Source organism: Natator depressus, chromosome 10, assembly GCF_965152275.1.
Source record: "Natator depressus isolate rNatDep1 chromosome 10, rNatDep2.hap1, whole genome shotgun sequence".
NCBI lineage: Eukaryota > Metazoa > Chordata > Testudines > Cheloniidae > Natator > Natator depressus.
The window spans coordinates 55,137,710-55,162,206 of NC_134243.1; the positions used below are offsets into that span (position 1 = coordinate 55,137,710).

Below are 24,497 nucleotides of genomic sequence, written 5' to 3' on the forward strand. Positions count from 1 at the left end.
TACTCTGGGCTAAACTCAGTTTTCCATGGAAGCAGTGATTTGCAAAGTGTACCTCCTTGCAGAGCCTGGTTGGCTGTACCCCAGAAGGGGAATCACATGAGAAAGGGCAGATGGCAGTAACAGTGTCCACCAGTGTTCCCTCTAATTTTTTATGTGCATGTGAGGAATTAATTTTGTTATGTGCACCAATATGGAGGTGATGTGCAACACATCTCGAAGAACACCAGTTACAGAAAAGGTAACTGTCTTTTTTGGCATAAGTGGTAGGGTGCACAACACTATGTCAGCAGGAGAGCTCCTCCTGCCAACATAGTTACCATGGCTCATTGGGAGTGCTTTAATTATGTCTGGGAGAAATCTCTCCGGTTGACATAGAGCAGCTACATGAGAGATCTTACAGCGGCGCAGCTGCATTAGTACAGCTGTGCCACTCTAAGGTCTCTAGTGTAGACATAACCCTAGACCAGTGGTTCTCAACCAGGGGTCTGAGGCCCCCTGGGGGCCCACAAGCAGGTTTCAGGTGGCCACTAAGCAGGGCTGACATTAGACTCACTGGGGCCCAGGGCAGAAACCCGAACCCTGCCACATGGGGTGGAAGCCTGGGCCCTGAGCCCACCACCCAGGGCTGAAGCTGAAGCCTGAGCAATGAAGCTTTGCAGGGGGATTCTGTGCACCTTGAAGTCTTTAAACCACAAGTTGAGAACTTCAATAGCTCAGACATAAGTTAGGGGTTTGTTACAGGAGTTGGTGGGTGAGATTCCGTGGCCTGCATTGTTCAGGAGGTCAGACTAGACGATCATAATGGTCCCTTCTTACCTTAAAGTCTATGATTCTATTATTCTATCCCTTGGGAACCTATTCCAGCACTTAACTATCCTTATAGTTAGAAAGTTTCCCCTAAGGATGCTCCATATCACTGCAATCCTCTTCCCCTAGGCAGAATTTCTGTATGGGTCATCCTCTTCACACTCTGGGTGAGTCTAGCCCTCTAACTCTCTGTCTTAATATTTTTAGCAAATGACTTGGTTGCTGCAATTTATTGCAACAGAAACTGTGATATATATCATTTTTACATTTATATCGCACCTTTCTCCCCAGAGGAATATACATACAACAACACGGAAATGCAGTCAGCTCTAGGGTACAAGTAGCAAAGTGGGCAGTTGGCACATTGCACAAAATTGGGGTGGAAAACAGAATATTTGAGTTGAGTTGAACATTCCCTCATTCTATCAAAAAGTGCCATGGGTTTTTTAATGTCAATGCATGGACAACAGCCAAATACTCAGTTGTTATAAGGTTCTGTCCAAAACACACATACTAACTTGCAAGCAGCTGAACATATCTTCCTTGCAAGGATGAAGAGATGAACTAATCCTACTGGTATATGAGCTTTTAGTTACAGATTCTAGACATTTCAAACTTGATGCCTGGATAACTAAACCATCCTTTCTATCTATTTTTCCAGCAATGCCCAGAGGCTTTGCTTCTACAGGAGTGTACCCCAACATATCGCATTACAATTTTGGAGCTTCGTGTATATAAATCCTACATGAGTTGCAGCACAAAATGCTGGGACACCAGCTGAGATTTCAACTCACTGAGGTACTAGTCATGTTCGAGCAATTCTTGGAAAAGCAAAAATCTGCCTCTGAGTGCATAGGAAAGCAAACAATAGGCAAGACAAATATTGTACTAACCTTCACAAGCAATCTGATAGTTATTTTGGATATTTTTCTCTGATATATTCTCTAGGGAAGTCAGTACTGATTACGAAAACATATTTAACTACAACGTGCCACAAGAAAATGACAAAATATACCAGTATTTCTAAATTATAAAATTTGTTTAGATTTTTAAGTATATATTTGATTTTAATTAGTGAAATTATCTATACATGACCCCCCCATCCCCAAATTCTTCTTCTATAACCCATTCCTTGCTACTTGGAAGACCCACGTGTTTGGCAAACTATCATATAAATACAGATTCACATACACAGATTATTTTTTTCCAGACAAACTCATTTGTGAAAATACAAATGCAACTACAACCACAGCTGGCACATACTGTAATGTCTGTGATTACAGTTCTGATTAAATACCTGTTTCTGTTGCCAGGAATGTTTGTTGAGCTCCACCTTAATAGGAGCAATGTGAAAGCAATCAGCTGTGGCCACACCCGGGGTTTATTGTGGCAGTAGCAGGATATAGCTGTCAGGTTCAGGACTTGTGTTTCATGTAGGTGTGTAAATGGCCTCCCACCTGGTTACTCATAATTTTTTTTTCTAATTTTTGATAGCCCTAGCATTAGTGGAATTACATTTGCAGCAACTTAGGGAACAGAGATTTGGCTCTTGTTTCTTGCTATTTATAGGTATTAAAAGAAAAACAAAGCTGTAAACGTGTGTTGCTTGAGGTATAGCTGATTTTTCACTAATATTATTTATTATTATTATTACTTTTTTTCTGCCCTGTTTAAGAAAATGTTCAGAGTACATACTGTACTGACCTTGGTCTTGAAAGGTATGGTCTAGTAGGTTGAGCCCAAGACCAAACAGCAGGAACTCCTGGGTTTTGAATCTAGTTCTGCCACAGAGACCTCCTCTGTGACACTGGGCAAATCACTTGATTTTAACCTCTCTGTGCATCCGATTCTGTTGTCCTGCTGTTTGGTCTTGGGCTGAATGTACTAGACCATACCTTTCAAGACCAAGGTCAGTACAGTATGTACTCTGAAATTTTCTTAAACAGGGCAGAAAAAAGTAATATTAATAATAAATAATAATAGTGAAAAATCAGCTATACCTCAAGTAACACACGTTTACAGCTTTGTTTTTCTTTTAATACCTATTAACTTAGGCTTGAATAAAGACTGGGAGTGGATGTGTCATTACACAAAGTAAAACTATTTCCCCATGTTTATTCCACCCCCCCCCCCCACGCTACTGTTCCTCACACATTCTTGTCAACTGCTGGAAATGGCCCACCTTGATTATCACTACAAAATGTCCCGTCCCCCCCTGCTCTCCTGCTGGTAATAGCTCACCTTACCTGATCTCTCTTGTTACAGTGTGTATGGTAACACCCATTGTTTCATGTTCTCTGTGTATATAAATCTCCCCACTGTATTTTCCACTGTATGCATCCGATGAAGTGAGCTGTAGCTCACAAAAGCTTATGCTCAAATAAATTTTCAGACATTTTTCTATATTCCTTTCTCCAGGAGAAACTGTAACAACTTCAAAGGCATTATAGCCCTACACTCTCCCATACTTTTACATATTAGAAAACTTAGTCTGTTGGAGTCTGGAATCAACGGAGAGAAATCAGGAAATGTACAGTTAAGACTTAATCTTTTGTCCTAACTGTGCTTGGGTTTTGCAATACACATAATATGTCACTATGTTATCGCTGTATGTTATCACCAAGGACCAAGCAGTAGCCAGGCACAAGTACTCTCAATTTTCTTGCTTTTGTAGATTTAAGATCTTAATGATGCAGCAATAGCTTTTTGTTTGAAAATATAAGCTGGTATAAATGGCTCTAGTGAGTAATTTTCCCTTAAGGGTAGCTGCACAAGCCTGACATATTTTCTGACTATTCATATTATTGAAGGTTGTTTACAGCTCTGAGCAAAACAGAGAAAGTACTGCAGCCCTCATGATCAAGCAATCTGAGAAGACAATTGTTTTGATAGCTACAGAAAAAGAACTCAAGTATATCTGAAATCACCTTTCAGTTTCATCCTAAAACTCAGGTCCACACAATGCTATGAAATAGCGGGGTGGAGAAAGAGCATTGAAATGCAAATTAGCATTCCAACCTTGCTCCAGAATTCCAGTAGTTAATACTGCCACAACAAATAGCTTTTCATCCAGGTATCAGGTATCCATGTGCTGCACCCCCAGAGATTTGTCTCTCTTAAAAAAAAAAAAATCAAATCTGGAATTTAACAGCCAGAGATATGTTTTCCCCCAAAGTATTATTTTATGGAACTTTCTTGTTGTCCACAATGTAGTACTTGAAAGTGCTTCATCTTATTTTCAAGTTACGGAAAGTCACATGCTATTACCAGCCAATTCAATGGTGCAATAAGAACATAATTCTTAACAGTGCATTTCACTGTTTGTTGCATACTGTTAAAATGGTGGTGCCCTTACAAGTACAGCTCCACCATTGAGAGGACACAGGAAAAACACTGATTTAGCTGAGGAGCCCTTAAGCAGCAGCGGCAGTTCAGAGTTCTGTCTCCAAAAGAAACTTGCTGGGAGCCAACTGCTGCTACTTCTTTCTTTGCTTTCTGTTCCTGACAAGACTGGAACTATTTTTATTGACATGCCACTTACAGTGTGCTGTGAAATGAAGACAAAATGCAAAGGGAGGTCACAAGTTGTCTCAATTAACAGGTTTCAGCATTTAGAAATTATTTTGAAATGCTTTGAGTTTATGCAGCATGGGGGAGGGTAATATACTGGTTTAGCTCTTCAGTAGCCATACGTTTTGCCACATCTGCCAATACTTTACCTACAGAGAAATGTCAGAGCTATGAGATTAATTGCTACCATACCTGAAATAATTTTCACTGTATCTTTAAAATTAGAGTGCTGTCAGTAGGGATAATAGTATAGTGGTTAAAGCACACAACTGGGAGTCAGGAGACCAGGGTTATATTCTTTGCTTGGCTATTGACTTCTTTTGTAAAGTTAGGCAATCACTTAATTGAGCCTCAGTTTAGTCATCTGTAAAAAGGAATTATTAATAATACCTACCCACCTTTGTAAAGCACTTTGAGGTCGTGGGATGAGAAATGCCTAAGTATTATTATTATTTCTCCCATCCTACATCACATTCAGTGTTTTCCTCTCTGTCTCCAAGTGCAATGTAAAATGCCTCCTAATTTTCCAAACCCCCCAAAATTACCTTGATTTGCTCTGATTTTAAATTCAGCTACCCCCTGCTTGCTCACTCCTCTCCTCCAATCTCATTCTCCTCTCTGTCCCTTCTAATCTTCAGCTCTTTCATGTATGCTGCTCCATCTATCTAGAAATCACTTCCTCCCTGCCTTAGAATTATTGAGTCATTTCCTCACTTCAGAATCATACCTACAAACTTTCCTGTTCACCTTAGCCCATGATTGATTGTTCAAACACATTTCCCTTCCCCCCCATAACCCATGCTCATTGTCTCCTCATTGGAAGTAGAATGCCAGGAAGTTTACTTGAATCTGTACTGCATTTCAATGTCAGTTATTCTCTCTGCATCATTTTCCCTTTTGCTCTCTATGAGATTTCCTGCATCTACTTTGTTGGAGTTTTTCTCTCTTTATTCTGCCTCTTTCTGTAAATCATGTGGTAGCAACTCTGAACAACAACAAAAATAATGACATGTTTCAGAGTAGCAGCCGTGTTAGTCTGTATTTGCAAAAAGAAAAGGAGTACTTGTGGCACCTTAGAGACTAACAAATTTATTTGAGCATGAGCTTTCGTGAGCTACAGCTCACTTCATCGGATGCATGCAGTGGAAAATATGCTTATGCTCAAATAAATTTGTTAGTCTCTAAGGTGCCACAATTACTCCTTTTCTTTTAACAAAAATAATGTTATCTAAGGATTCAGTTACTTCTGGGTGTATTAATAAAATGTAGCTAAAACACATTTTTTGACAATAATCCCAGCACAAAATAAAGCACATTTCAGGAAGAGCACTATATTAAAATAAACAAGGGGGTTCTAGAACACGGGTCCTCAGTACTGGATTCTGCCACCTCTACTCATGATGAACAATCTTACTCCCAGAATAAGATCCTCTGCCAGGTGAGGAAGGCTAGCAGAGTCTGGTCCTCAAACTGGACTTCATTTTAACAGAGTGTCATGTGTGGACACCTTCTCTCCTTTTCATGATAGTGCATGCCATTTCTGTGGTAACTACAGCAATTACCTCAAAGGGAAATATTATCAGGAAAGTATTTAAGGAATGTTTAGCAGTTAGTGTTTGGAAACAAAGACAAAAGTCAGAACCAGTTCTCTATGGCCCACAGTTTGGCAATGTCTGTTCTAGCGTAATGTCTAATCTGTAGGAGTAACATCAAGGGTTGCTAGAGCACATGGACCGGCAGCCTTTTTTAGCATTTGTATAAATCCAAAGAAATAAAACAACAATGTAATAATAAGCACACACACCACTTGTGATAGGAGAAGCAGCAAGGTTTAGAGAGCTGAGCATGGGACAAAGCTCAAACAGTTTCAGAGTTCTAATCCCACTTCTACCACTCTGGGTGACCCATCATAACTAAAATTAAACTTCTCTGTTTCTGCTTTCTCTGGGGCAGATTCTCTGTGTAGCAGGGCACTGCAGGGCCCTCTTGGCTCCTGCCCTCACTGTAAATTAGTAGAATGCTACAAACATGTCCCACCCTGTCCTCAGTGCCCCTCCTACAATGGGAGTTACACATGTGCCAGCAATGCCCCTCTGTCATGTACATTGGCCAAACCGGACAGTCGCTACGCAAAAGAATAAATGGACACAAATCTGACATCAGGAACTATAACATTCAAAAACCGGTAGGAGAACACTTCAACCTCTCTCCAACGAGAAACTGCTGAGCTTGAATTAACATGCAAACTAGATACCATTAACTTGGGTTTGAATAGAGAGTGGGAGTGGCTGGGTCATTACACATATTGAATCTATTTCCCTAAGTTAAGTATCCTCACAGCTTCTTGTCAACTGTTGAAATGGGCCATCTTGATAATCACTACAAAAGTTTTTTCTCCTGCTGATAATAGCTCATCTTAACTAATTAGCCTCCCCCACAGTTTGTATGGCAACTTCCAACTTATCTGTATGTATATATACGTATATATCTTCTTACTATATGTTCCATTCTATGCATTCGATGAAGTGGGCCCACAAAAGCTTAGGCTCCAATAAATTTGTTAGTCTCTAAGGTGCCACAAGGTGCTGTTCTTTTTGCAGATACAGACTAACACGGCTGCTACTCTGAAACCTGAAAGAAGTGGAGAGGTTATTTTACCTTGTATTTGGCACTGATGTGACCGCTACTGGAATACGGTGTTCAGTTCTAGTTTCCACAATCCAAGAAGGATGTTGATAAATTGGAGAGGGTTCAGAGAAGAACCATGAGAATGATTAAAGGGTTAGAAAACTTGTCTTATAATAGAGTCTCAAGGAGCTCAATTTATTTAGCTTAACAAAGAGAAGACCTGATCACAGTTTATAGGTACCTATGTGGGGAACAAATATTTGATAATGGGCAGACAAAAGTATAACATGATCATATGGGTTGAAGTTGAAATTAGAAAAATTCAGACTGATAATAAGGCATACATTTTTAACAGTGAGGGTAGTTAACCTTTGGAACAATTTACCCAGGGTTGTGTTGGATTTTTCATCGTTAGCTATTTTGAAATCAAGATTTTTTTTTGTTTTTAAAGATATGCTCTAGGAAGTTCTGTGGACTGTGTTATACAGGAGGCCAGATGATCACAATAATCCCTTCTGGCCTTGGAATTTATATGTTGCCAAAGAGCTCCATAACTGCGAATGCTGTGCTGTTCAGATATTTTACATTTATGTTTCTTTTTAAGATCCCGAGTTCTCTTGAGCAAATTTTCTTTCTTTTTCCCAGAGTACAGTAACATCTACTCTGTTCTTGACTGCACAATTTTTGTAATAATAATACGAACATTTTCAACTTTGCAAAATAGATAATATGTAATATGGATCATGCCTTACAAAGATGTTTTGGAATATGCTACAGGAGATCCTTTTCGCATCACCTGCTTGAACTATTTTATTGTCCACCTCTTTAGACAAATCATTTAAAATAAACGACTCAAAAATAGTGTTCTGTAATCTGGTTTCATTGCCTTGTAGAATAAAGAGATGCAATATATAGTATTACAATTCTTCCAGATTCCCACTCTACAGATGGTCATTATGTTTTCCATATGACTCCTACTGTAATACCAGAATCACGAGTCATTTATAAGAAACTGATATGTCACAACACCAGACAGGCTGCTATATAGAATGCAGGGTACAATAGACAATCTTTTAGTTGTACTTGTACAGGCACAACAAATATTTAGTGTGCTTTTCTGTTGAGTTTATATGAGCATAACATATATATACCTACACACAGATACAAGGTGGAACAAATATTGAAACACCAACTAACATATGGAAAGGTTAGAACTTTTAAATTTAATATGAAGATGATCCAAAATGTAACAAAAATAAAATGGAGACACCCAAAGGAAACAACCCCCTAAGGCTGTTGACTGAACACTCATTTATAGCATACATGGGAAATTAACTTTTTTGTTTTTTACTATTTTATGCCTTCTTTTGCATATATCATTTGATCCTGATACAGAGCTTCATGTTTTCATTTCTTCTTTAGGCCTTCTGCAATGAAATTCAGACATTAAAGTTTTAGGTGTTGGTATTTTTGGCCAGAGGCACCTCCAGAAATTTTTCACATGGTACACACAACTGAGCCACTCTCACTTTAGCATTTTACACACAGGTTTGTCCTTGCTACCTCTCCATCATGACAGAAGGACTGTGGAGCCAAATTGCAGTAAGTGGCATTGTGACCTGGCATGCCAGGCCACAATGCCTCTCATTTTAGGTGTACTTTCAAACAGGGATCCTGAGGAAAACTGCTCTTTTTGCACCTCCCCTAGAAGCTCCTGCCACAACCAATGGTATGCAGTGTGCAGGTGCAGGTGATACTCTTTTTAGGAGACAAGACGACAGACTCTGTAGTATGCTCATCACATTCCAGTCACAGCTTCTTATGTTATTCTGAATCCATCAAAATGGCAATGGTATTGTAACTTAATCTCAGAAAGACTTGAAAGATTGAAAGATTTATGAAAGACGTCAGAAGCACTGATCTGAAGTATATGAAACATAAGGAAGGACTAGGACACCTGAAACCTAATTGTAAGAGTATCTGACACCATTAAAACTGCAAAACTACAATCAAACTATCATTCAAGTCCAAACTGACAATATGATCCCTCTAACAAGCTTGACACATGTCCAGTGTGCCTTGGTGCAAGAATAACAGTCAGACATCAGAAGATTTTAACTTGTTTTGGAAATGTGCTAGCATATGGGTGCCAAACAATGCAGGTTTGGCCAAGATTTCAATTCTGCAAACAAGGAGAGCAGTTTTAGAGTGGAAAGTAATCCCTGACGAGATCAGGCACTGTTCAAGGGCACCATTAAATGGATGGAATATCTTTGTTTCAACATCATATCACAACTCACTGTTTTTTATGAGGCTAGAATCAAAGTATCAGCCATTTTGAACTGATACAAAAACACCACTGACTAATTGAATGCAGATCATTAAAAAGGAATAGATTGCTTGTTCTGTACACGGGGGACAAGCTGTATGGCTCTTATGTTAATGGGGTTCTGCAGATATAATCTTTTCAGTCCTAGTTATATAGACTAGATCCTCAGCTACCCCAGAGTTCTGATCTGAGCACAGATTGGTGAGCGGGTAAGATTTAAACTGTCTTTGTGCTCCCCTGAAGTTTGGACCCTAAAGACTTCTGCCATCATAGCTATGTCGGTCAGTGGTGTGAAGAGGTGTGATTCTTGAGCAGCATAACTGTACTGGTAGAAGTCCCTAATGCACATACAATTAGACCAGCAAAGCTGTGCTCTTCCCAGTATAGATTTTTTTCGCTCATGACTGGTGGTTTTATTATACTGGTAAAAAGAACTGCTTGTATAGCTGTGTCCACACTAGGAGAGCTTTGCCGGCATAGTATACCACTATTCCTATACCAAGAAACGCTCTTAGTTTAGACATGGCCTTCGAAATGCTTCAGACCTACTTTAATTAAACCTGGCAAGAAGGGTCCCCAAGTGACTATTTCCAGCTGGGTCTCTGAGGTGGGTGTTCCTATGCTGGTTCTATGCCACAGTGTCACTTGAGGAATCCCTACATAGCTGGTTAAACCAACTTCAAGACTATTTTATGCCACTGGAGCATCCAGCAAATCCCACTGATATAGCAGTTTTCAAACGTTGAACATTACACAAGTTCTTCCTGTTTTTCATCTGTTTGTCCATGAGTCAGCTGCGTACTTAGCACATCTGAAAATCAGGCCACTGATGCAGATGCCTAAAAATGGATTTAATAGCCTAACTTTAGGCACCTATTTTTTAAAAGCCTTGGCTTTGGTTTAAGTCTAGTTATGATGTAAAGAAACATGAACATTTATCAGAAAAACAAGGAGGTTAACATTCCTTTTTGATTATGTGAACTCCCCACATACTATGTCATGAGGAATTTGTGTGGGTACATGTTTACTAAACTAGAACTCACAGTCATTATAGTGCACTAATGCAGAAAAAAATAAATTAAGATGCTGTAAGTCAAATGTCACATCAGAACTTAATATGCTGAAATTCTTGGAAAATGTTCCAGAGCTATCAGCTTGAACAGTGGATGTTGCTTTTTTACAGCAAGGAATTTTAATTATTATTAATTTCTGGCAATTCTCATATTATATTAGGCACTTTCCAACAGAAATGAAGGAACAGTCCTTGCACCACAAAGCTCATAACCTAAAGAGAGAGAGAAGGTTGTGGGAAGTGAAAGAATACCTAAGTAAAGTGGTCAGGATGATAATTAGCCATGACTTGGTAATACAGCGTAATGTGAGCATTGTTTTAGGGTGCAAAAACTCTTCGCATTTACCCATGAAATTTAGTATTATAAGTCAACTGGTTTCTTGTAGGTGTCAGGGCAAAAGTAGGTTTTCAGAAGGGGCTGGATCTCAGAAAGGATAGTGGCTTTGTGAATGAGCTGAAGTTGGATGTGACAATGGAGATGCTTGAGGAACAGATAAGGACTTAGTAAATGCCAATTCACTCTATTGCATTGTTATTATTTCTGCAGTATCATAAGCGCACATAAGTCTTTATGAACTTATAAGAAGACTAGTTCCCCTGAAATGCTTACAATCTAAGACTGAAATTCACTGAGATGCTTGAATAAGCAGAACTGATCTTCAGCTATATGGGGTATACGGGGCCAGAATTTGGGAAGCATGGGTACCTAGTGGAGGGGATAGAATTTGAGGAGCTGAGTGACGCAGAGACTCGTTGCCCTAACAAAGAATTAAGATTGGTGGGGGGCAATATGAAGTTGGGCTAATGGATTTTTGACTACAAAGAACCACTGGTCATAACACCCTGGAAGGCCTATTGGCACAATAGACACAGTAACAAACTAGGCCAGGAGGAATCTGTTCTCTCCCTACAGCCACTGCAGATCACCCCAGCACAGTCCCCATGTTTCTCAGGCTGTGTTCTAGAAAGAGGATTTGCCCCTAAGTGAGACATAATTCAGAAGAAAAAAAAATAAAGTAGAAGAAATGTAGCAGAATAAATCATGTGATTTCATTTATATTCCTCATACATCTCCTTAGTTCCAAGTTGCATATACATATAAGATATACTGCATTAGAGGTGGTGGTGTCTGTGTCATAAATTGCACAGACGTGATAAACTGCAGAGCTGTGTGATCACACAGCTGGGCTCTGTCTACTATCCAGGACTTCTTTTAACTTCCAACCTTTCTGAACAGCTGCCATTTAAAAAATTCAACCTGCCAGAAAAATGTATATTTATTGTCCCCCAAAATCCCAACTGCCCAAGATACACAAGATTGCTAAAGTGATTTTTTTTTCTGACATGCGTCACATGCAGATTACGTGATGGCATGGGGTGGTGCAAATGCTTAATCAGCACTCATTTGAGTTCAGAAGCAATGCCTTGGCAGGGAACTCTAGCACTCACACTACATCTGAGCCAAAATGGAATAGGGAGAGAGAAAGAAAGAGAGAAGAGATGTTAAGGGAAAAAGCAGAACTTTCTGGTGGTCCTAACTTCTAAGGTTTATGATATGGTTTGAGAGAAGGGTGGAGGCACGGTTCCAAAGACTCTCCCAGAAGAGTTTTGTTTAGTCTATGCAATCCATTATCTCTTTTCCATAAGCAATAGAAATAACACAATTCCCTTCTCTTCTGGCCCTTTGTCTTTTAATTTTTACTTCTTTCCTCTCTTGGATTAGATCACTAGGCACTTTTCTATCCTAGCACTTCTTAAGATCTCAAACGTTCCTGAATCCCTTTCTCCACTGTTCATTATTCTTCCTTAATGCCTCTTCCTTTTTCTGCCTTTTCAGTTCTTGTTTTTCCTCTTTCCTTTTCTGCCTGTAGTTTCTCTCCCCTACCCCCTCCTCCCTTGTCTGTCATCTTGATCTCCTGTCATCTCTGTATTTTCCCCCTTGATCCAACCAAATCCCTGGCTGTCCTCCCCTCTCTCTTCCTTTCCTATTCATACTTTCCCATCTTCCTTTTGTATAATGGTCTCGCCTTCTTTGATTTGACTTCTCATCTATTTCCAAACAACTTTAAGATCAGTATTCCACTCCAACCCCTTGGCCTCTTCTCCACCAGCAGGACGGTGTGTAGATCTGGGGAATGGGCTAGGCCAGAGGTTTAGAAGCAGCATTAAGAGAGCTCCCACACCAGTTCAGGGCAGATAGGCTGGTGCTCTGGGAAGGTGAACACACAGCTCAGCTCAGGAATATCCAGGCTGATTTGTGCTGGTGGCATCTTCTGTGTGCAAACCCCTGCTTTAGACAGAACATAACAGCAAAGGCACTACAGTACTGGACTTTCCAGCATTTACAATCTGCAACACAACGCACAGACCTTTCAACCAGGCTTTCCCTGATCTGTTCCCACTTCATTGGGATGCTACAGGAACTATGGTTCAAGTCATGCTAAGGAACAGTGTTTAAACTGTGCCCACTAAACCAGTTTCTAACAGTTTTGCCAGCCAGTGGAAATAAGACTAAACTATATTTGAATCTTATTTTAAAAACATGTTCTAGCCTAACCGTGTTTAAGTGCAGTCCCCAAACTCAGTTTAAAGGCCACTCTTGATATGGCTGACAAGTTCAATGTTGTCACCAGCCACCTCCCCATACAGAATTTCTCCAGTCAAATATATACAAAGAGGCATTTGGGGAGTTACTGCTGTGATGCCAGGTATCATTTCTAAAATGTCTTACTGTTGCAGAGACCAGCTTTATCACACGCTATAGACAGTTGACCAGATAAGAGTACATCAGCTGATTGCATCCAAGCTATGACAACAAGCTAAATTTGAAAGCAATAAAACTTTATTTATCTACCAAAGTACTTTCAACCTGTCCTCTGCCTGCCAAAAATAACCCTTGAATGCAGATTTCATATGACTTGCCCCCCTAAACTATAGATCCTGTCAACTTGCATTATGCATAGATAACACAAATATTAAAACATACCCTCTAGTAAAAAGCTCACACAGCTTTTTTGGCGTGAGCAGAATAAATAGCAGATAACTACAGCACCAAGAAAGTATCTTAAATCTTGATCAACAATTGGAAGTAGAAAGTATTTGCATGTATCATTTCTTGAGCATATTCATTTTGTAGAACATATCAATACTGTTCTTTTTATATTCATTTTTTAAAATCAGCCATCCTGTTGATTTAATGGCAGTAAGTTTTAAGAAGAAAGCAAATGGAAATAGATAAAAGCTAGATATCCTTCTCCCCCTATTTGAAACTCTGTATCATCCTAAAAGACTTGTCTGATTGCTACAGTGAACTTTCAGTCCAACACAATGTAGTAATGAACAATCCAGACACAGATTTTTAAATCTTCATTTGAAAAGTCACTCACATTTTTCTGTGCCAAAGGGGGGGAAAAACGGATTGCAATATGGAGGGGATTCTAAAATGCATATTTTTCATTAATTTTTACACCAAATCCATACTTTCAGATGGTGTGAAACCAAAAGCTGATAGATTTATTGTTCTTCTTATAATGTGCTTTGCTGGTGATATTTAAATAACAAACAGATAATGCCAAATAGGCTTGGTAATATTGATTATATCTGGGACATGCCAGTTATGTTGTGTTCTTTTTTTTTTTTTTTAACTGTTGTTAAATTTGTTGGAACAATATTCAACAGAACAATATCTCAACTTTGTACAATCTCCCTAGATTGAGTAATGGAAATATAATGAAGTTATTCTTTTTCAAGAATGAGACAGGTTTACATTTTGAAAATGTGAGAACATGACATGATAATTCAGATCCAAAATTGACAAATTAAAGAAATTAAGCCAAAGAAGGCTCCAAATGTCACTAACATAGGGAAAAGTGGAGGGTAATTCTTCTGTTGAGAGACTCATGGCAAGCATTTTTTCAACTCCCTTCCTAACTTGACTATGAAGGATGCAACCCAATGCTAAGAAATCAGAGACATGCTAGAGAGAGAGAATTGGCATATTAACTGGTATAATGGAGAAGTGACTGCATTGACATACATATTATGGGGCTAAATTATGTGCGGTAGTGCCTGAGGGCAGACATAAAAATGTCCCCCAACAAGGAGGCTACCTACTCCCATTTATGTCAATAGAGGTTTTGTCACTGACTTCAACGGAAGTAGAATCCAGTCATAAATGAGAGCACATATACATTGGAAAAGCAGAGTTAAGTGTGTCTGTGTACTGACCAAGACAGGCTCCCTCCTGCAATCTGTTCCTACTAAAGCCAGGAACAAATGTCACGGCAATGTGTCTTAAAGGAGCAGACAACACTTTTGATTATCTGTCTACAGCTCCTGTCGAGAAGACATATGGAGTTGCTAAGAGAACAACATGTTATAAAGATGTGAGGGAGTTTACAGACCCCACATGGATACTAAGGAAGGGAAGGAGCAGTACTAGGCCAAGCGGGCCATGCCCATTAGCAGCTATGGAGCATGCTCCAAACAGGATCTGCTCATAAGGGGACTCAGAGTCAAGCAGAGAGGTAAAGTGAAGGATAGACTGTTTGAAAGAGACCAATTTGTAGCTTCTGGAGACAAAACAATCCACAGGAGAGGGTCTGGCCCATGGATAAGACCCAAGCAGGAGGATAGGAACCTGACCCTTTTCCCTCCCCCCACTTGCTCCAGAGGGAGAATAACTGGACACGAGGAAGAGAGCTGGAGAATGCTTATTTCACTGACTGACCTGCTGAGGCTGATTGACTGGGAACTCCCAGGGGGTGGGTAGTAGGGGGTGATGACCATGCCCCAAACCAAAGAGAGAGTGTGGAGGTTGGAAGCGACCAAGGGGAGGCTAGTCAGGTGCACCTGGAAGAGGTGACTGAGACTCTTTACACTTCTCCATCTTGGGCCCTGGACCAGGACCTGGTGGAGAGGGAGGGCCTAGGTCCTCCTACCTTCCCCCACTTCCAGGACCTTGGGGGTAGAAGGAGTGTTGTACCATGTTCTGCCCCGAGTGAAACCCAGTACAATGGGCCAGAATAGGCACAGCACATTTCCATCCCATACTCTTGCAACTGGGCATGGATTTCTTGTCATGTGCTGATGCACATCATTCTCCAAAATTTGGTCCATGATCACTAAGTAGGCAAATTTTAAAAAGCAACCAATGAACAATGCTGTGAATATCACAATGGAAAAAATATGTGCATCAGAAATCTATGAAATAATTTACAGGCATTTCTATTTCTGTCTTGTCATGAGCTCCAAAGATACATAAAACATCTTGAATTTATACTTTAGGTCACTGAAAAGGCACAAACATGACGACTAAGAGTGCCTGAAACTCTGCTAATGGCAACAAAGAGATGTCTAAAAATATCCCTTGAAAATCAAGACAATGGCAAACTTAATAGACACTACAGACTGTTTTTAAAAAAGAAAGAAAAAGAAAAACTTAACTTCTGTTCTATTTAAAAACAGAATAATGCAACATTAAGGTGCAGTATTTGAGAGACTACAAAGACAATCAAGAAAAATGGGAAACTGAGAACAAAACCTTCCCAGAAACATTCATCTTTCTTCAAACAATAGACATGAAGGTTTGGATTCTCTTCTGCTAACATACAACTATCGTTAAGGAGCCACTCATGTAAACAACCATTGTTCCATTGTGAAAATTTATGGAATAAATATCAGGGTTTCTACTGCGTTGCTTGTTTCGCTCAGTAGATGGATGGTTGCCCAAAAACCTTCATGCCAAATCCTTCATGAATTCTCATCAATTATTTGTAAATAGGTATGTATTGTTCATTTAGGGGATGGTCCTGATGCCACTCAAGTCAATGAAAGTGTTGCCATGGACTTCAGTGAGAGCAGAATTAGGCCCAAAAAGAGTTTTGTGATGTGTTGCACTGTTTATATTAGTGTCACACCAATAACTCCCAGACTGAGGATAATTCCATTGATGATAATGAGACTTATCAACGCCAATTCCATTTACAGCTTGGCCTTAATCCGAAAAGTCTGCAACAATGAAGTAAGTGACAGCTAAACAATTAAAGAATCAATTCACTAATCAAGTTTTTATTTCTTTCAAATTTCTATTGGGATAACTTTGTCTCTAATGGGGTTCTAAAAATGTATTAACCAAATCTACCTACCTCATATCACATTCACAAACCCTACTGGAAATTCCTGTTGAAAATGTTCAGTTATTTCCTGCTGGTTTCAGCTGGCCGTCTAGATTTTGGAACAGAACAAATGATCTTTTTCTAAATTGGCTCAGTATTGATACAGTATATCAAACTGGTTATAATTGCCCTGAATTATGTTCTAATATGGTTTACTTTGGTAAATAAGAAGGTTTGGCTAAATCTTAATTGTCATTAAAATCATGGAGTCAAAATTCTGGCCCATCACATAACTGACTATTAAAACAGACCTCCATTCTGATTAGCAATAGGGTCCATAGATTTTGTCTCCAACAAATATTATTTTGTTAGGAACACAAAGTATCTGTGAGTATATGGGTGAATAGAGCCAATGGCTGGATGAAAGAAAATCTACACATACTCATGAGCAGAACTTGACCCTTATACCCCTGCTGGAATGTCACGCCGTGACTCTTGTAGAGAGCACCTCTCTACAGATTTTTGGAGGAACTGGAATAAAGGCAAACATTTTCTGCCCAGAATCCACCTCTACCTGTGGATCACACAACAGCCAGAATTTGGCTCTAAAAGCTATTAAACCTATTAATATTTAATTGTAAATAAATACATCTCCCCTCATGGTTATTTACATAGAAAGTGAAAAAGAATGGTTCACAATTGTGCTAAAAGATGTAGAGCAAACAAAGTTATGCATTCTACAAAACTCCTACTTAGCTCTTCAACATTACACATGTCCTTTCCTTCATATCGTTTCTTGGCAAATCATCCTCTCTAACCAAAGACTGTACTGTATCTATAACAGAGCACTCTTTGTATCCTGCATAATAAACTAACTTCTATACTGTATCAAATATTATGGGGTTGTTTTTTTTGTTTAAATAGCAAATTTTTACAATATTATATAATTATTTCCATAGAATACACAGCAGCATTCATTGCTAGTATTAATGCCTTTATCAAAAGAGTTAAGGGAATTACAGAAAAGCGGACTCAAATGTAATACACGTATGGACATAAGACCTTGAGGATGAATAGTGCTATAGCACAAGGTATTTTGGGCCAATTCCTTTTGCAGTGCTACAGTAACATAAAGGGACTAAAGAGCTTCCCTTGTAGGACAACTGGGGATTCCTCTTATGTTGGGAAATATCCAGATGGTGTAAAACGTATATTGTTTGCTCTATGCCACCTAATTCCGGGCCGCCAGCCAAGTGGGTGTGCAGAGGTGAAATGTGGAGCAGCCAGAACATGCTGCATTCCAGTGATCTGGAGATGGTGTGAGGGCTTCCTGTTCCAGTTATGCTAAGCTAAATTAACCCTGAGATTGTTGTAACTTGCACTGTAGGGCCAAACTAGCCCCCCAAACCCCCAAGGCTATGGGGAGGCAGAAAGATAGCAGAAAATCACCTATGAACCCTCTTATACACTGAGTGGAACTCATGCGCATCTAAGGATCTACCTTTTGACTTTTATTCTTGCCAATTGTTCTGTTTTTCTCTTGGTTCTTAAAGACACATGCTGTTTAGTTTCACTGAAATAGTGTAAGATTTTGAATCTGACATTCAAATATTGCAAATATTTTCACAGGCAAATTTGTTACTACTGCAGCATAATTTGGAGTTGTTAATTGTGTGATAATATAACTATGACTTTATGCAATCTTGTTACTCAGCATATAAGAGGGCTCGCAAAAACAAAATACAGCTCACTGCTTTTGAGGATTGTGGGTTAGTTGTTATCCTACTAAATGAATCAGGAACAGGTACAAAAATAAATGACTCTTTAGAGAACAGTTACTTACTTTGCACAGTAATTTTTTGCAACAAAATATTTAGATAGGCTTTTAGATAAGGTGTGCAAGGTTTTTTGTTCTGTTTTTTTTTTCTTAGTATGATTGTTAAAATGTGGACTTAACTTTTTTCCAGCAGCCTCTTTCTGTTTATTTGTATTTATTTATCTAACCCAGAGGTATAGACAAGAAGTAAATATATTTTACAAGAATGCCACGAGAGGAGCCTCAAGAACAATTATGGTCCATTTGTATCAAAAATCTGTTGTTAAACAGACCTCTAGGCACTTACTAACATCAGGTCAAAAATCTCCTTTAAAAAAAGTCTGTAGATACAGATGTAGAGTCTGATCCTATTACTGTATTTACTATTGTGTGTAATCCCACTGAGGCCAATTCTGTTACTCATGATAGTAGGCACTACATCTGACCTGGCCATTAAAAGTCCAGTCAATGGTACTGCGGGGATAAGGGAGGCTAGTCCCTACCTGTCCTGTCTCCGCACTGTGCCCCAGGAGCGGCCAGCAGGTCCTGCTAATAGGTGGGAAGTATCAGGGGGCTCCGCGCACTTCCCCCGCCCCAAGCACTGGCTCCACACTCCCATTGGCCAGGAACCATGGGTGAGAACAGCACACGGAGCCTCCTGGCCCCACCACCTAGCAGCCGGACCTGCTGGCCGCTTCCAGGGCACAGCATGGAAACAGGACAGGCAGGGAGCCTGCCTTAGCCCTGCTGACCGGGAGCTGGCTGAGGTAAGCCCATGCCCCAACCCCAAACTCCAACCCTCTGCCCTGAGCTCCCCACAAACCCAGAGCCCCCTCCTACCACCCAAACCCCTCATCCCCAGCCCCAGCCCAGAGCCTGCACTCCCAGCCACAGCCCTCACCTCCCCTGCACCCCACACCCTGCCTCAACCCACAGTCCCCTCCCACACTCCAAATCCCTTGGCCTCACCCCACAGCCTGGAGTCTTTTCCTGTACCCCAAACCCCTCATCCCTGGCACCACCCCATAACCCACACCCCAAGCTGGAACCCTCACCCCCTCCCGCACCCCAACCCTCTGCCCCAGCCTGGAGCCCCCTCCCCCACCCTGAACCCCTCATTTCTGGCCCCACCCTGGAGCCAGCACCCCCCCCAGTTAGAGCCCTCAGCCCCTCCTACACCCCAACCCCCTCCCCCAGCCCAGTGAAAGTGAGTGAGGGTGGGGGACAGCAAGCCACCGAGGGAGGGGGACTGTAGTGAGTGGGGGAGGGGCTTCAGAGAAGGGGTGGGGTGGGCAGGGGACATGGCCTTGGGGAAGGGACAGAGCTAGGGTGTTCAGTTTTGTGCAATTAGAAAGTTGGCAACCCTGCTGCTGAGGTAGTCACAATTCATATACAGGGGACTGTAGCCAGGGCCTGCTCTGAGAGTGGGAGAATCACATGATTACATCCTGAGTGAAATGACTGCTACATGTCTTAGCTGGGATTCACTGGAAGAAACCAGGAGAGGTCAGAGGAACAGTTACCCTGGTAACTGTGATACTGATATTTTTAGGGGTCTCTTAACCAACTAGAGCCCTACTCAGCTGGGGCATTGGGGATGACTTAGATATACAATGAGATTTAGAAATAGTGGCAACAAACCCTGAAACTATACAAACTGTTACCGCCTCTCCAGCAGTTCTTTTTTTTATGTCTCAATTATGCCTCTGAACTTAAGCACAGCAGAATTCCTTCTAGAGCATGAGGACACCCAAGGGTAGCATTCCCTGTTGCTCCTCTCTAGGGGGTGCAGAACATTTCCCCCTATGTGCCCAGCTAGCTCTGCTGGTTTATGGCAGGGAAGGGTAGACCACCTTCTTACTCCTTTTGGAATGTCTTGAGCCCCAGGGGGCACATAGGGGGAACAGTCCCTGCACTCTCGGGAGCAGAGGGAATATAATTGTGTGCCACTGCTCCATAGGGTACAGAAGGAGCTCCATGTACTCTCTTCCCACACAATCAGAGAGTTGGGGTAAGCCTACAAAAATATAATGTCTAGAAAATGAATGCAGTAGCACCATCACATTTCCTGTACACCTTGGGCCTGATATTCATTTCCTGGCACCTTGCGTCTACATTTAAGTGAGCGCTACCATTCTGATTGGTAGCATTTTATCTCGCCTTTGCTCCCACTTTCCACAGGTGTATATGACTGCACAAGGTTCAAGAGTGTGGAGAATCCAGCCCATTGTATCTTAGGCTTGTAGGAAATGCTGCAAACACTGGCTCCTATGAGCTTCAGCTTTCTGGATTCTAAGTTATGTTCCAAGTGGGAGAAGCATGGGCTCCCTCACCCCTCCTTCCTGTGTGCATCACTGTGATGGTTACATATTTCATTATTTCCAACAAAAGTTATGAAACAACATCTTGTTCCCAGATAATCTGATCATATACTGTATAAATAAGTTACTATGTGTCATAAACATCCTGCATATCCAAGGAAGCTGAGTTTCTATGCATCAGTTACGGCTTGAGAAGTAGGCTGCATGATCCAAACTCTGAAGATTGGCCATGCCTGAGATATCAGCTTCGTAACCAAAATCTTGTTCCCAGTACTGCCTTTCACGTATTTTTTGATTGTTTGTTTCACATGGTTTTTATTGAGTCAAAAATTTCAAATTTATATTTTAAAAAGATGAATTTCTTTTCCTTGCAGATATGGCAAGTGATGCATGACTCATTCACAATTCCCATCTCAGCCCCGACCTCTTTGGGACCAGTGCTTTCAAAATAATCATAAATGATCTGGAAGGGGGAGTGAACTGTGTGGTGGCAACATTTCAGATAATACAAAATTATCTCAACAGGGGAAGAACTTTATCACAAGCGTTCAAACATGGACCAACACACTGGATCAAAATTATTATAATTAATTATATTATTGCCATCCCTAGAGGCCTCAACACATCAGAACCCCCTGGTGCCAGGCACTATACAAACACATGGTAAAAAACAATCCTGCCTCAAAGAGTTTATAATCCAAGTTGACAAGAGAGACAAAGATAGGAGGGGAGACAGAGGCACACAGACATGAAGTTATTTGCCCAAGGCCACATAGCCCATCAGTGGCAGAGTCAGGAACAGGACCCAGATTTCCTACTTCCAGTCCAATGCATTAAATGACTAGACTGTACTGCTTTCCCTGAAATTATCTTTTGCTTCTTTACAGCCCCAGTATGCCTCTACCTCATGCCAAATGTTACAAAGAAAATAGCTTTTAACATTCTTTTCATTTTTGAAATTGCCAGGCTTGGAGATATAATACGAGTGGTCTTTAAATATGGAATGAGTTGCATGCCCTAGCTAGAAAAAGAAACATAAGAAATCTAAGTGAGCTACTAAATGAAATACTCCTCTGGGAAATCTAGAAAAGTTATGACTAATTTCTTAAAATGGCTTAGTGAATTTTATTCTTAAAGATCACTGAAGTGGATTATTTAATAGATTCTGATAACTGGGATAGAGAATAACTAGGAGGGAAATCACAGATGAACCAGATTTTTTGTCACATAACAAGGCTCTTTCAGCTTTAGCTATCCCACAATTTCCCCAGGGTTTGGGACTGTTTCTGAGTTCACTTACATTAGCATAATTGCACTGGGTTCAACAGAGTAACTCCTGAATTGCACTGCTGTGAGACAAATGGAAGCCCTTAGCATATGTCTACACTGCAGCTGGAGGTATGATAGTGTGGGTGGACAGACTCACGCTAGTTAGAAGCATGGTGGTTACAAAACTGGGACAGTTTAGGCTATCCGTCCAAGCTTAGACCCAGGGGATCAGGCAGATTTGGACTCTTTTGGCCAGCCTGAGTCACTGCTCATGCAGCAACATCCACACTGTTATTTTTTGGATGTTAACTCGAGCAGAGCTAGCACAAGTCTGTCTATCTGCACTGGGACTCACACCTCCCAGCTGCAGTGTAGATGTCCCCTTAGTGGTGGTGTGAGAATATGCTAGCCAGGACAACGTACTCTGTACTATGTTTTCATCTGATCATCAGTAAGGCCTCAATTCAGTAAAATACCTAAGCACATGCTTAACTATAATCATGCGGGTAGTCCTATTGACTATTAATTACATACTTAAAATTTAGCACATACTTTAGTGCTTTGCTGGATCAGGGCCCAGGTTTTCTAAAGAATGTCAAAAAATTATATACAGCTCTATATTAATCAATTTTCCTCTTTATTGAATAATAGTCAGACACATACTTTCTAGAGAACCCAACCTACCTATTCTGTAACAAACAAAAAATAATTAGGAAGGTGAATTGGAAAGGACAAGGAAGAGGCACACATTTGCACTTTAGAGGTGAAGTGCTTTTTATCAGATTTCTGTTTTCTATAATCAGCATTTTATCATATTCCCTTTGATATTTGACACATAGAAAAACATGATATGTTGGGGAAGAGTCAACATGACTTTTGTAAAGGGAAAGCATGCCTCGCCAATCTATCAGAGTTCTTTGAGGGGATCAACAAGAATGTGAACAAGGATGATCCAGTGGATATAGTGTACTTGGACTTTCAGAAAGCCTTCAACAAGGTCCCTCACCAAAGGCTCTTTGCAAAGTAAGCAGTGATTGGGTAAGAGGAAAGGTCCTCTCATGGATTAGTAACTGGTTAAAAGAAAGGAAACAAAGGATAGGAATAAATGGTCAGTTTTCACAATGGAGATGAGTAAATAGCAGGGTCCTCTAAGGATCTGTACTTGGACCAGTGCTGTTCAACATAATCATAAATGATTTGGAAAGGGGAGTGAACAGTGTGTTGGCGACATTTCAGATAATACAAAATTATCCAAGACCATTAAGTCCAAAGCTGACTGCTAAAAGTTACAAAGGGATCTCACAAACTGGGTAACTGTGCAACAAAATGGCAGATGAAATTAAGTGTTGATCAGTGCAAAGTAATCCACATTGGAAAACATAATTCCAGTCTAAATTAGCTGTTACCACTCAAGAAAGACCTTGGAGTCATTGTAGATAGGTCTCTGAAAACACCTGCTCAGTGTGCAGCAGCACTCAAAAAAACAAACAAAAAAAACCTAACAGAATGTTAGAAACCATTAGGGACGGGATAGATTAAAAAAAAAACAGAAAATACCATAATTCTACTATATAAATCCCTGGAACACCCACACCTTGAATACTGCATGCAGTTCTGGTCAGCCATTCTCAAAAAAGATATATTAAATTGGAAAGGATATAGAGAAGGGAACAAAAATGATTACGGATATAGAACAGCTTCCATCTGAGGAGAGATTAAAAACACTGGGACTGTTCAGTTTAGAAAAGGGATGACTAAGGGGCAATATGACAGAAATCTATAAAATCATGAATGGTATGGAAAAAGTGAATAGGGAGTGTTACGTGTCCCTTCACTTAACACAGGAACTAGTAGTCACCTAGGCAACAGTTTTAAAACAAACATAAAGGAACTACTTCTTTATACAGTGCACAGTCAACCTCTGGAACTCATTGCCATAGGATGGTTTAAAGCCAAAATATATTTGGATTAAAAAAGAATAGATAATACTCACATCTAGTGCACAGTCTGGCATTTTTCCAGTTTAAATAGCAAAAGCGAGCATGCTTAATATGTGTGGCAACTGTAACTCTGAAAAAGATTAAATCCATGTTAAAATCATCCTTGCCATAGGGTGTGCTTAGGGACATTCTCCTTAATTATATCTTTAATTTCTCATAGAGGCACAGGCCTAATTATTTTTTTTCACCATTAGGAAAAATTGAGGGAAACATGGTACTGGATTTAAGGCTATTGCTTCATCTTAATAGCTTTTCTTTGAGTAAACTTTACTTTTGTTAATATCTAGAGTCTCAGGAAGATAATGGCCTTGTAAGTCATTAATAGCAGCAACCACTGATTACCATGTCAGATTTCAAAAGTCAAGTCAGAAGGTGGCCAGTTTAGTTTTGATACACACGCTGGAATAATCTCTTTCGTCTGTGCTATGATCTGACTAGCTCTGCTAGTATAAGCTACTTAGAGTATTCTTTGTATGAGAGAGCACCTTATAAATCCAAGGTTTAACTGAATCCTGACCTGAGACAATTTGGCTCTCCAATAGTTGGATTATTTTCCCCTGCTAAATGAC

The 24,497-nt window shown here is 40.3% G+C and overlaps 1 protein-coding gene across 10 annotated transcripts in view; it reads right to left on the minus strand.

Annotated features, from left to right (window-relative positions):
- The window catches only part of TJP1 (tight junction protein 1), a 314,091-nt gene that overhangs the window by 187,340 nt on the left and 102,254 nt on the right, over window positions 1-24,497 (minus strand). The window contains exon 1 of one of the 10 annotated variants that reach the window (XM_074966212.1): window positions 23,922-23,957. The exons of the other annotated variants lie outside the window; for them this stretch is intronic. Coding sequence (XP_074822313.1) covers window positions 23,922-23,942 — 21 coding nt within the window. The 5' untranslated portion in view covers window positions 23,943-23,957. Of the gene's footprint in view, window positions 1-23,921; window positions 23,958-24,497 lie in introns of those variants that run through there. 10 annotated transcript variants of the gene reach the window in all.